This window comes from Poecilia formosa, unplaced genomic scaffold (genome assembly GCF_000485575.1).
Source record: "Poecilia formosa unplaced genomic scaffold, Poecilia_formosa-5.1.2 Scaffold656, whole genome shotgun sequence".
In the NCBI taxonomy this organism is placed as follows: domain Eukaryota; kingdom Metazoa; phylum Chordata; class Actinopteri; order Cyprinodontiformes; family Poeciliidae; genus Poecilia; species Poecilia formosa.
The window spans coordinates 182,424-196,255 of record NW_006800595.1 but is presented as its reverse complement, the minus strand read 5'-3'; the positions used below and the strand labels follow the sequence as shown (position 1 = coordinate 196,255).

General features: G+C 36.0%; 1 protein-coding gene across 8 annotated transcripts in view; it reads right to left on the bottom strand.

Annotated features, from left to right (window-relative positions):
* Nucleotides 1-6: 6 nt before the first annotated feature.
* gria1b (glutamate receptor, ionotropic, AMPA 1b) overlaps nt 7-13,832 on the bottom strand; it is a 125,928-nt gene continuing 112,102 nt past the window's right edge. For 3 of the 8 annotated variants that reach the window (XM_016666072.1, XM_016666073.1, XM_016666078.1), the window contains 2 exons: nt 3,735-3,849; nt 7-157 (listed from right to left, as the gene is read on the bottom strand). In XM_016666072.1, the coding sequence (XP_016521558.1) occupies nt 101-157; nt 3,735-3,849 (172 nt within the window). In that variant the 3' untranslated portion in view covers nt 7-100. Of the gene's footprint in view, nt 158-2,782; nt 3,850-6,039; nt 6,155-13,832 lie in introns of those variants that run through there. The other 5 variants (XM_016666075.1, XM_016666076.1, XM_016666079.1 and 2 more) reach the window with 2 other exon arrangements.

Below are 13,832 nucleotides of genomic sequence, written 5' to 3'. Positions count from 1 at the left end.
GAGTGTCTTGTTGCTGCAGCTTTAGTATGACAGTAAGCTGTCTCCTCGACAGACTGATGAACATCTCCAGGTTAGTCACACTCTCTGTTACTCAGAGAGTTCAGAGCAAAACAGGAGGTTCATGACAGATTGGAGACAAAAACATTAAGGAGTGTGTCTGGGAAGGAAGAGGAGAAGAGGGAAAGCTGTGGTTATTGGATTTAATATCTACTGGAGAGCAGCCATAAGCTGAGACATCAGTGAGGAAAATAGGAAAAAAAACATTTTCAGATTGGAAACTGTGACTTTTTACATCCGATGTATTCAGAAAGAGTAAAAATAGAAATCTTGCTTTGATCTGAAAATTTCCTCCAAGGCCAGATTTTATTTGTCAAAGCTTAAATGACTAAACATCGCCCAAAGCAAGAAACAAAAAGTATTTTCAACATCCTCAAGAAAGTTTTTTTTTGCCACCAGCAGAAGCTTAAAATATTCTTCAAATGTGCCTACAAAGGCAGGCAGGATTTGGGTTAAAACATGATGTAAAAAGCCACATTTCTCTGCAGAGCACCTTGCCCTTGTGTCTGCAACTGCTTCCACTGAACTTTGCTGACCGCTGAATATTCTGAAGAACAGAAAGAGAGCTGAGTGGAGAAAATCTGATTTGGAGACATGAAAAGACCTTATCTATAGAACAAAAGATGACAAAACAGGTTTAATCTTGGCAGATTTTCTCATCAATTTGCAAAAATGTGACATTACAAACATACAAAACAAACTTTCTGTCATCAGAATCCTCATTTGTATAATTATTATTTGGTCTATAATTATTTCCCTCTTTTGTTCTCCAGAACAATCAGCAGCAGTAATGAATTCTGATTCCATAAATAAAAGGATTCAGTAAACCTAAACTCTATCTGCTATAGTTAAACAAGAAGTTTGCCATTCTGGTGCTTGTTAATATCAGTAGAGTAGACAGTAAGCTGGTTAGCTCAATTTAAAGCTTGATACAAAGAACAAGGAAAATGTTATGAAATTCAGACAAGAAACAACCTGAAACCCTCAGAATTCCCTTCTTTGGTTAGCAGAAGTATATCAAAAACATAAGACTTTTCTGTATTTGTAGACAGGACAACAAAAATATATTTCATTTTTTTTTTATTCATTTGTCGGTTTGCATGCATTGCTGCAACTCAAAAAGCCAGGTTTATCCGTCTTTGACCAGTCTAGATGTTGTGGCTTTTTTCTATCACTTCATTTGAATTAGCACTAATGTCAAATGAGCAATAATAGCACATTTTTCTACCTGTCTTTGATGGGATCAAGGTTTTAAAAATGACAAAATGTGTTTAAAAAAATTCAGATCAGTTTACATGTAACAATGGTCAATTGGTCTAAATGTTTTGGATATTTATAAAGAAAAAAGCAGTTTAATGAAGGTGCAAAATGGGAATGTTGTCATTGGCGACCCATAGTGTGCCACTAAATTTGGTTCTTGTGATTCAAAATGGTGTCTGTGCTTTTAGTAACTCTGTCACCATTAATTCAAGTTCAATCGAGTTTTCAAAATACTGCCAGAGAAATGACTTGAAAGTGCTGGAGATTCTTTAGTGCAAATTGTAACAGCAAAGTTGACTACAAATTTAAAGGATTCTACTGAAGAACCTTTAATGTGGAGACAAGGGTGTAAATCTCATCTCATTATTGGGGGGGACCATAAACAAGGAAATAAGAGCAATTTTGAGGGGGGAGAGGGTCGGCAAAGTTACAGTAAAATGTAACGCAAAATGTGGTTTAATTTTTTGTGTGTGTTCAAGCTGCACCACTAAAAATGACTAGTAAGTAGCAATGAATAACAAATGTGTTTTTCTCAGTAAACAACCTGTTGAGACCCATAGAAGTCAAACTAAGATTCAAATGTTGCTTAGATATGAGTTTGGTTCAGAGTCACAGATCTAATCTCTGCTACACCTTTACAAAAACTTAAGGCTCTAAATAAAAACAAGTTTTAATAAGTAACTCCACTTAATAAAATTCCTTATAAATACTGATTTATTGTAGTGGTTCTCAATACATACAAGTCATGTGTTATTTAAATTATAACTTAAGTTGCTTTAAACTTTTTTTTTTTTTCATGTCCTGGATGGCTGAGACCCCATAAATATGTAGGAATTTAATATTTGGGAAGTATCATAACTTAAACTCAAAGGTCAGCACCAGAGTTTTCTAGACAAATATTGAGATTTTATTTTGTGGTTTTAAAGGCTCTACGTTGAAGATGGTAAGAAATAAAGGCATACTTTATTTTTTTTACTGCCAGCTGCAGTCGCCCCTCTGCTCTTGGTTCCCATACTGAGCTGTCGGCTAATGCTAATGCTAACGCTCAGCCGCTCCCTCCAGTTTCAAACTCTTCTTATTAAAGTAAGAGTTAGAGTTAAATATAATTGGAATATTGTCTACCTTCGACAGAAAAAGGAGCTAAGTCTATGAAAGCAATGTAGCAGTTTAGCTAGTTTTGATTTCCAAGACATAAGGTGGCAGTTTATCAGGATTCAGCCAAATTAATGAAATAACGAACTGTTTATTGTCAATGTGTTTCTTCCTATTGAGCAGTGAAAGTCAATAAAACATGTTACATGTCTTCAGCTTAAAGTATTTTACTTACTGGAGGGTTTTTTGTTAGTGCTGCAGAGCTACAGCTAACAGCTAGCTCTTCACTTCTGCGACTCTAACGGAGCCTGTGTCGGTTGATCCTCCTACACTTTGGACTGAACCATTGTTCTAACAATAGTGGGGGGACCTAAAAATGAATTCTTATTTTTTTTAGGTGAATGGGAGGTCAACTGCTGCCTCATTTCTTTAACCTAAGCTAACCAGCTTCTTGCCTTCTCTTTAATGATCAATAAGATATATATTTGACCCTAAAATTCCAAACTTTTATTCTGTTATTATAATTTAAAGTATATTCCAAATATTTTAAGAAAACACATGACAGCTCTGATTTACGGTGGCCCTGAGGTGCAAAACACTACAACATTAACAAAGTGTTTTTGTATTTGTAATTGTGCTTCGTTAATGTTGTAGTGTTTTGCACCTCAGGGCCACCGTACTGATTAGCTGAAATCTCTCTCTCTCTTTTCACTTTCCAGGTTTAAAAGGTGAATCCATTCTATTAGAGACACCCCAACTCCTACATTTAAGCTTTTGATCTTCTCATCCAAGTCATCCATACATCATATATCATAATACCTTTTGGAATTTTAGTTTTTTCTTTGAACCATTCTTATTTCTGTATAGAATGAATCCAAAACATACAACTGCATTGACACTTTTTCTAAGGTGTGGGTGCATTTATAGAAATGTATTAATGATTTCTGCTAAATGAGCCAAATACCTGAGAAATCTGGTTTTTATCTTTATAGATTATTGAGTTGTACAATGCACAATCATGCTACCCAGGAAAATGATTCAAATAAATAATTAAAATGTGCAAAATGTAGGAGTTGGGATGAGAAGGAAGTTGTAGTAAAATGGGAATCACATGTCATTTTAACAATAATCTACAGATATTAGTCATCCCACAGGGAAAAAAAATCAATCTTTAAAAGTAAAAAAAAAGAGCTGAATTAAACTACCTTAGTGTTCTTGCTGTGGATCTGGGGTATTTTGAAATGGGTTCAGGAGAAAGTGGGGAGGGTGTTGGGGCAAACCAATGCATGACCATGGTACCAGGCTAAGTCACCTCAAGAACTGACCTTTCTGCCGGAGTCCTTGTGTCCACATTCCCCCTTGTCATACCACCACTTGTTTTTCAACTTGTCTAAGACGGCTTGTTCATTGAGCTTCAGTACTGCTAGGTTTACTGGGATTCTTCAGAGAATCAAGGGAAGGGGAGTGGGTGGGATTGGAAATAACATAAATAACATTATGCACATCCATGTTATGTTATGTTATTGTTCAACTGTGTTGGCCACAGCTGCAGCAGCAGTGGTGGTTGTAGAACGATTTTAGCAAAAAGCTCCATTAGCAGTACAGATGCTGTACACTACAAGTAACAGCTCAACAACAGAAAGAAAAACAAAACAAACAGAAAACAGAAACAACACAAAAAAATATTGGAAACTGTATCAAAGTGATATGCATTAATACTCCATCTAGCTTAGTTTGGCCTGACTCCCTACTTGCGAGATGTGTATTACTATATCACTTTGGGTAACCGACAGCAGCTGAAAACACTCTGGGACGCTTTCTTTTACTGAGCAAAGTGAATATAATCAGTAAATACTGTTTTCTGTCATGGTGAAGCCAAAGAGACTGCAGGAGGTGAAGCTGTTTGGATTGCTGGGTAGAAGCTGATCAAAGGGGTATTTAAAACAATACGTTTGCCAGATCAACTGGTTAGTTGGTCTTCATGCAGAAATATACTTTTAAGTTAATGGTTTGAACTTCTATAAAAAGTTAATTGAAGCTTCTGTTCCAGGGAAACATGCAGGAACTTTGAAAAACTCAAATTGAAACAACAAAATTCTGCAGTTAATTAAAATAACAACAAATTGGGATTTCCTGTGAGATGTTTGGTTAGCTGGATGTTTTCAAACTGAAAACCCATCATGGGATCTAACAGAACATTGATAGACCTGGGGGGGTTTCTTCAGTTCTTCAATTAAACAAATTGGTTTCAAACATTTGTGCTGCTATCATTTTAACATCTTTACAGTCTAAACATCTTTAGAGGTCATCAAAGGTCAACCATCCAGTCCAGTCATTTACAAAATCAGACAGAAAATGTCAATCAACTGTGCTGAGTCTGTGCAGCAAAATTTATGTTTGTGCTCTTCCAGCACATTAACAAAATCAAACGAGATGGATTTTGTTTGTTCAGCTAAATATTAGAACAGTTGATTGACACCAGATTTGCTTGATTTTGTAAACATGGTCTGTCTGGTTTGACCATTTTTTATAACCCTGGAAAACATTTAAGGAGGCATAAACAAACATTTTTGCTGCACAAATCAGCACAAATATTTGACACCAATTCTGTTGTTTGAAGAAGATTTGAAGAAGGTGGGGGCGGGGGGTAACTTCATTTGGGTTCCCTGTGTGAGGTAAACCTTGTATCTCCTTGGACCTCTGCATGCATCCCGTCTTTTATACATCATCAGTCCTTGTTTCCAAACATAACTGGAAGATTCTGTTTTCTCTATTTTGATTATTTACCACTCAGAAACTAAAAAACTGCACAGATGTTCATGCCATAATTCACTATTTTTCTTTCCTTCTTTATCTCTTCAAATCAATGTACAAAACACAGCATCATAGCCCTCTACTAGGTTGTAGTGATAACTGCACATATTACTGAAAAGCCAAGGCTAAACTGAAGGAAAAACTTTGTGAATGTGATGATGTACATGTCAATGAGGTCCAAGCAGTTTGTGTTTAAGGATGAATGGTTAGGCCTCAAATGACCCTTAAAACATCATCATCATCATCTCTTTATTCTAGACACATTAGAAGGTCCATAATAAAAAGATAAAACATAATAAGAAACAGAAAAAAATACAATCATAATATTCACTGAGTCACAAATAAATGACCAGTGCTTCCACAATCTTGAGGAAAATCTCACTGTACTCAGTGCAGGATTTACTAAAATTGCAATTATATTCTTGCATGACACAGATAATCTACACATGCGTTTGTACATACGATTCCTGAGCTCAGCTGCACATGTGGGAACTGCATTATGTACAAACATATGGCTAGCACTGCTCCATCTAGGCATCATTGTATGCCACATAAAGTCGGGCAGTGTATAGTGGACTACAAAAATCTATTAAGCTGAAGAAAACAACATATGAAGCAGAAATATTTTGGTCATTAACTGCCGACTTTTGAAATAGTTATGAAAATACCCCAACAATCAGAGAATGAGAGTAGAATTCATGTTTGTCTGATTTGTTCCCAGAGGGTTTCATGCTTGCTACTGAAGCTGTGCCTTTCTGCCGGTTACCCTGGTGTACCATTGCCTGTCGTTACCCGTCAGGGTTACGGTGATCTGACCTTGGAGTCCCCTCCCCCGATGCCGCACTCTCCCTTGTCATACCACCATCTGTTTTTCAATTTGTCCAACAGGCCCTGCTCGTTCAGTTTTAACACTGCCAAGTTAACAGGGTTTCTACAGGGGACGATAGTAACAATAAGGGATAAGAAGGGAACTTGTTGTTAATGAGGACTGCCATATTGAGGAACGCAACATCAGTACAGCTGCGTGAGTCTAATGAATGGTGCATGTAAGGACAAGTTCACTGTTTTCAGCCCAGACCTTCCTCTCATCACATCCAAGTGAAGCTTTTATCAGGTTTATGATAAAAGCTTTGACATTTTCCTGGTTTCTGAAAGCAAACATTCATGTGTACAGAAAAAATATATGTCTGCCACTAGACTGTAAATGGTTTGACAATGTGGTAATCTAGACCCTCCAGATTCATTTTTCATTGAGAAAGACTGACAGATTTTAAAATTTCCTTATAGTTTTTGTTCATGCAGTCAGTTGTAATCTCCTAAAGTGGTCTTGTCCAATAGGTATCCAGGTTTTGCCTCAGATTTTTCCTATTTTCAGTGCAGCCCTTGTGCCTGGCATGGTGACCTGTTAACACTTTGCACGTGACGCTAAGCTCATTTGTTTTGAAGGCTGAGTTGGTCACCTGCCTTGATGGATTCAGATACATTTTCCCTCTAATTGTGACCAAATTAGGAAGACATTATTTTATTTGTCCTTTGCATGCTAAATATGAATTCCATTTTTATAAAATAAAAATGTAATTTTTAGCTAAACCCTATTCTGGTGCCCTTATTGCTCACCATGTATATGTTTGTCTTATTTAGAGGGAATCGACATATCTCAATGAGAGCTGATGATCTTACCGTGAACAAATTTGCTTAATATTGCTAGTAGGTAATAGTTCATGTTTGATCCATTTTCTCTCATCATTTATCGACTTACCTGCATTTAGTGCTTATGGTTCAGTAAGATGCATCTCATTCATTTCAGTTTGGTAGAATAACATAAGAAACAACTGCCAACAACAGCTAGCTAATGTTAAAACAGCTAGATAAATGCTGGTAACTATGGCAACTAGTGAGCGTTTAAAGGCTGCCCTGCTCTTGCTGCAGTCAGGTTGTGCATGCATCTGCTGTGTTTGCAAACAAATAATTTCTCTATTTTGTGCTGAAAAAATTAGAAAGAGAAGAAGAAACTAGGAGGTCAAAAACCTTTATCTCCAGCATATGAAAGGCAAACCTTTAACATATATAACCTAATCACCATCAGCTGATTATTTCTGCTTTTCATCCAATAGCACTCTCAGAATGACTACTGGATTTAAAATCATTTTTTCCTCTGTCAAACTATTGTTTATTGAAACAATTACAGAAAGGGGAACGAATTATGTCCGAGAAGGATGTCTAAAGACAAATACTTTTCCAAGACGTCCCTTATGCATCATAGATTTATTCACTGAGTTTAATAATTCATATCTTACTGACTCTGAATTGGGTAAATTAAGAAACAAACCAACAAACAAACACTGGAAGTGTCATGTACTGGACAGAGACAAAGAAAACAAGCAAAAAAGTTCAACTACTTTCAGAAATTTTTCAGATAACACCATCTTAAAAGATTACAAGGAAGCCTGGACTGATGAAACAAAACTATAATGATATTAGGAAAATAACTGCTGGGATTAAAATACTCCTAATCCAACCTGTGTTTGCATGAATGCTGGTAACTTCAGGTGCCTTTTGGGCTTCATCTTTAAACATCAATAAGCAGTTGTGTGCTTCATCAGAACTTCTTTATCAAATGCTAAACTGATTTATCAGTTTTTTTTACATGTATTGGTTAAAAACCCAGCACTTTAGCAGAAAGAAAACTATATTGTTAAAGACAGAGCAGCCTGTGATGTTCAGACGCTGAAGTAATCTGGGATGAAAAACAATCAGTGAATTTGTAACAGATTTCTGTGAACTTTCATCAAACTTCATTCATTACCTGGTAAAGAAAAGAGGAAAAACATTCAAAGATTTACTTGGAACTTACATGAGGTCAGAACTAGTGATTCAAACTGTGAGTCATGGATGAAACACACCTGACTGTTGTTCCTCTTCACATGCAGATGATGATCAAAGCTACAGAGCAGCACTAGCACTGATGACATGATAATATGAACAACAATGCTTAATTAAGAGTTTTGTTCCAGAGCACCAACTGCAGATCACAACAGTTTAAATTTGTGGATGTGTTTCTTCAGGGTGCCTTTCTGTTAGACAAAGATAATATAAATCTGTCACTATATGGATGATCTTAGCAGGATATTCAAGGGCATATTAATGTCACAGTGGGCTCCTCATTATGTGCATTACATTACATGTATTAGATAACAGAAGTTTCCACATCTTCTCAGCAAACAAACTCAGCCAGATTGGATAAAGAGAATCCTTGAACAGCTGATTTTAAGTAGCAAATCTGGATATCAATTATAATTAAGTGTAAAATTATTCAAAGAACTGGTAGACGTAGATTAAATGCATCATCACGTAACCAGGTTTTTCTTATCAGAAAAGAAAAGGCATTTATCAAAAGATAAAGCAGTATAAATTAGTATCAATTTTGAATTCTTGTAATTGCTTACTTTATTTTTGCATATTTCCACTGATATTTAAAAATTTTAAGATAAGCTTTTGAGGCTGGAAGGTTTCTGCACCATCATTCAAAAGTTCCTCTGTAGATTTTTAAAAATCAGATTCAAGTTAGGACTGCAGCTGGGTGGGTCCATAAATATCAAAAATAATATCTATTGTAACATAATATCAAATCTTTTAATAAATCCAATTGTATTTTCTCTTTTTGCCCATTTCTCCAGTTTATAAATAATTCCAATGATAAATATGTGAAGACTTTCAGTATGAGGTATGGATGTACTGCATACTGTTCAGTTACCACTAGCTGGAGTCGTATGTTGAAGGGACTAGGTTGACGAGTCAAAAGTATAATTGGGGGAGTGATGAATCCATTGAGTTCATCAAACTCCACCTCAAATCTGTGTGCAACTCTCAGATGCTTTGATGTTTACATTTATGAACAAAAGTCTTGCAAAATGATTCACTTTAACCAGAGATAAACAACAAAGATGAAACAAAGACAAAATCAAAGCACATCCTCTTTCAGTTCCAGTGTTTTCTATATCAGAATATGAAATATTCTCTTTTTTTAATTAGTTGAATTTGACCTCAGATTAACAAGAAACATAAGGCAGAGTGATCATTTATTTAACCAGATATTAAGTCAAAATTCAGAAGCAGGATGTTAAAAATAAGGCCCTGTCAATATCATGCTTTGATGCAAACATAGGTCGATTTTCTGCTTCATTTTGCACAACTCGTCCAAATGCACAATGGAATTTTGATGGAATTTTTTTTATAGTTTTAAAAATGCTTTTTGAAGTGGGGATGTTTAAAAACTCGATTTCTGTTATATAAAGACATCTAAGTGCACATGAATACAATTACTTCAATGATAGAAATCACAGCAACTACAGAGAAGCTGTTTCTACACTCTGTCACTTCATCTAGATTCTGTTTTCCATGAATCTTAAAAGTGAGCTGAAGAGGTCAGTGACTGTCAAAAGGAACATGAGCTACAGTTGTTTTGAAAGAAGCTTTAGCATTTAGCCTTTCCTTACCCATGCTTTCTGTTTTCCTATCTTTTTAAGGAATTTTGACATAATTCTTAATAATATTATGGCCAGCTGCTGGTGTACAATAGAAATTATAGCATTTTCTAAAGGAGGAGAGAAAGTCGGCCATCTAATAAAACATCAGCATCTGGAGACAGAAACAATGATGTGTTCTCTCCTTTCAACTGGTCCTTCACATCTTCATCTTCTGTTTATGTTTGAAAAGGCCAAAAGCATCCTGCATACGTGGGCATACTAGTAATAATAATCCATTTATTAATGAAGCCCTCTAGCTCCAATTGAAATCTCAAAGGGCTCATTCACACTGTTGACAACAAACTGCTGGAATGCAGCTACAGCTGCCATCAACCCCTCTGGCCAACATCAGCAGGCACTGTGGGTGAAGCGTCAACAAGGGTCACAGACACAGACAACAAGGGCAGATGGACTGGGAATCAAACCAGCGATTCACCAATTGCAGGGTGAACTCCTACTGCCATTGCCACCATCACCCAGAATACTGTGTGTATTCTGTGAGCCGCATGAAGTCCACACACACTGTCCACTGTTGAGATTTCATAGTCCTTTCTCAAGACAAATCCCTTAATTTTCCACAATCCAAATGGATGCTAGCAAGTTCGGCACCTAGTCTGATGCTTCCTCTCCAGGGCAGCCACCGCACGCCTGCTAAAGCAGCACAAAGTGGCAGTCTGGTTGAGCAGTGTCCTTCTGAATGGTTGTGCCGACTCTCAAACCTTATGAGCTCGGTATTGCATACAAAACAGTTCAATGTGAACATCGTACTGTGACGTAAAAATTGACCTGTGCACAGACGTGTCTGGCAAACGTCCGCTTTGAGTCCACTTAAAATACGCTCAATTATGTGAGTGCCTTGACTTCTCCAGCAGGAAGAATAACGGGGTAGAGTCTATTTTTACAGGTTCAATATCATAGGGTAATCAGAATCATAGTCAGAATAATCACAGACATAATGTTTTGCAAAATGTTCCATAAACTTAAAAAAATGCAGAAAAGCTACTTTTATGAGAAAATAATGTAGTAAGATTTGCACATGAGCATATAGACTGTTTCTCTGCTACTATTTCTTGAAGAGGCAGCTTTTGATTGCAGCAATGTCTCCCATTTCAAATGAAAACTCTGTGTGCCTGCAAAGCAGCACAAAAGACATCACCATTCATATTAATGCCAGATTTGTCTTAAAGCTTAAATCTCCTCCTATAACTTAGCAGCCTTTCCAACAACCTAGTAGCAATTTGAATGGAATTTAATGTCAATGTTGTATTGCTCTTCTGAGATTATATTTCCTTAGCTTTAAAAATCTGCTAAATACCAGATGATTTTATTTATTATGTCCTAATATGCAAAAATGAAAGAGGATGTGTTTATCTGTCACCATGACAGCAGTTAATAGCCAGAGACAGCACCGATTCTTCACACAGAGCTAATGCTTTTGATGAGTGAAGTTGATTAAAATAAATGCTCTGCATTCAAGTGCTTTACCACAACTACGTTGCTTAGCAACTGAACATGGAATCTGCCTTTTATATGACTTTTTTCCCCTCAAAGCAGTGAATTGGTTTGTGTTTTTCTTTTGCAGCTCAAAAGCATAGAAACATGGAGACAGAAAAGGTGGACCACAAACAATTCCCTGATTGAGTATTTTCCAACATAAAGGAACAAATGATTACATTCAGAGTGCACCAGTCTCCTCTGTCAAGTGTTTGTTTCTGGCTTGAATATAAAAATGCTGACATGAGGCAGAAATAATAAGAGCAACACAGAACAACTGATACATTTTCCATTCTATGTCAAACACAAAGGAAAGGAAAAGAAATCTTTCAAATTCTGCTGTCAAGTAAAAATCTAAACTTTTAGAAATATTTACCCAACTTTTAGTTTAGTTCAACTGTATTCAATTAAATCAAATAATAAAAAAACCAAATCTGCATTAATTTGCTGAATGAACATGGATTGATCAATATGGAGAAACATGTTCAGTTCTAGGTTTATTAGGATCACAACATATTTTTGTTGTCTTTTTTTTATGAAGATTTGAATTCTATGATCAATGTAAACATCTGACATAATGATCAAATATTTAAACGTAAAACTTTTTAAAAGATGCTTGCTTTGTGCTGCGCTGCCATTGCCTTTTATTAATTTTCATCAGAATAAAGCTGAGATAAAGAAGCAGTGACTCTTATTAAAAATAAACTATGTTTATAGTTCTGATATGCTAGATCATGTGATTCTTATCCAGGCATTCAGAAAAATATTGTCCTGTCACAAAAAAATAATGTTATATGGTGACAACAGCATTTTCTCTAATAAGGATGCCACAACTAGTTATAGCAATGTTGGGCATAATGATCCCTGGACATCAATATTTTTACATGTAACATTTTTTAGAAATCTACCCAATCTATTTCTTAAATTTTATTACAAAATATCTTAAGCAAGTTCCCTGTTTCGTTGTCACTACAGCACACAGGGGCTCACTAATCGCTATGAATTCCTTTTGAAGGGATTCATAGTTATATTTTAAGGTAAAAAAAAAAAACAGTGTACCTCAAGGTTCTGTTTTAGAGCCAGTTTTAATTACAATTTACACTATTGTGCTGTGTGAAAATGTGTCAAATGCTTCTTACTACTTTTATGCAGATTATGTTGTCATTTATTATTGTTAAAATTTAACTGCTCTGGCATCTACATTTCTGCAGGCTGCTTTTGTCATCAAAAGGAAGCTAGAAGAAAAGGTGCCTAAAAATGACACAATCCCATCACAGTTGAGTAATAGTTATTAATAAATATGTGAACTAGCCAGTTTGTATTACTGCTATGAATTCCCTGACTAATTGAAGAAGCTTTTAGACTAGAAACTGGTTCCATTTTGGTGATTAATGTCGTGTTTGCATGTGTTATTTTGCAAAATTTATTCAGCCAACTTCATCCAATTTATTTGTCCATAAGCACAAAGGAAGGAAAAGACTCAATTATTATACCATTTATGAACTTTCTTAAGTTGGTTTAAAACTTTTTAACTTTCTGATAAACTGTGCAATTTGTCCTTGGTTTCTAAGTTCAACTCTCTGTGCATCATCATGTTCATTAATCGCCTTTCCCCTTTCCTGCTCCCCTTTGCAGGAGCTGTTCAGCTTTCCTCACTGATTGTGCTCACCTGGTCCAGCACTCCACCATTTCCTTTCATTAGTATTTCAGCTCATTGATTTTCATTTTTCTTTGCTGGTGCCTTCTGCTGCATCCTGCCTGGTTCCTTGTCTTGGTTTTCTCATGACCGGTCTCTTTTTAACATTAAATGATCCTAAGGCTTCTAAGCTGCTGTCTGCATTTGGGCCTAATACAAACTTAAATATACAAATCCTAATTGAACCTTGTAGAAATAGTGTGCTGAATTTTATTTTACATCTTAGCTTTCTGCAAGAAAACCTGTTCATCATTGGTATCAGAAATTGGAATGCAGTCTTGGTCATTTATTTTGAACATTGAAGTGTAAATAAACACAGCTGGGCTTGTTTCTTTTAAATAATCAGCCCACATTCAGGTCAGTAGTAACTGGTCTAAATTTTTCATTTAAATAAAATGTACTAAAGCTGAGGCTCAGTGTTACCTGACAGCAGAAGAAAGACAGAGACAGATGGAGACACTGATTATGAGTAGAGGTGTGCCGATCGATCGGCCACCGATCATAATCGGCCGATTTCCGTGAAAAAGTGTATGATCAGTGATCGCCGATCACACAAACCGATTACCTGCTTCTCATTTCCAACCTGCCTGTGCAGCTGGTCTCCTCTTTCCTTCACTCTGCTTCCACTGTTTCATATTAAGCTCAGCGGCCATGAGAGATTCTAAAAATATCAAAGGAATTTCTGACCTATTTATTCAATGTTTTTTAAAAAAGTAAATGATAAATAAGCTGCTAAGAAAGACATCAACGATACAAATTACTGTGTTGATTGTTACAGTAATACCAATACTATATGTTAAACTTTATTTATTTACTTGTGGTACATGGACTTGAGCAGAATGTATCTAACAATCTATGTTGTACAGTATCTGATTCTTTACTGCAATGGTTTG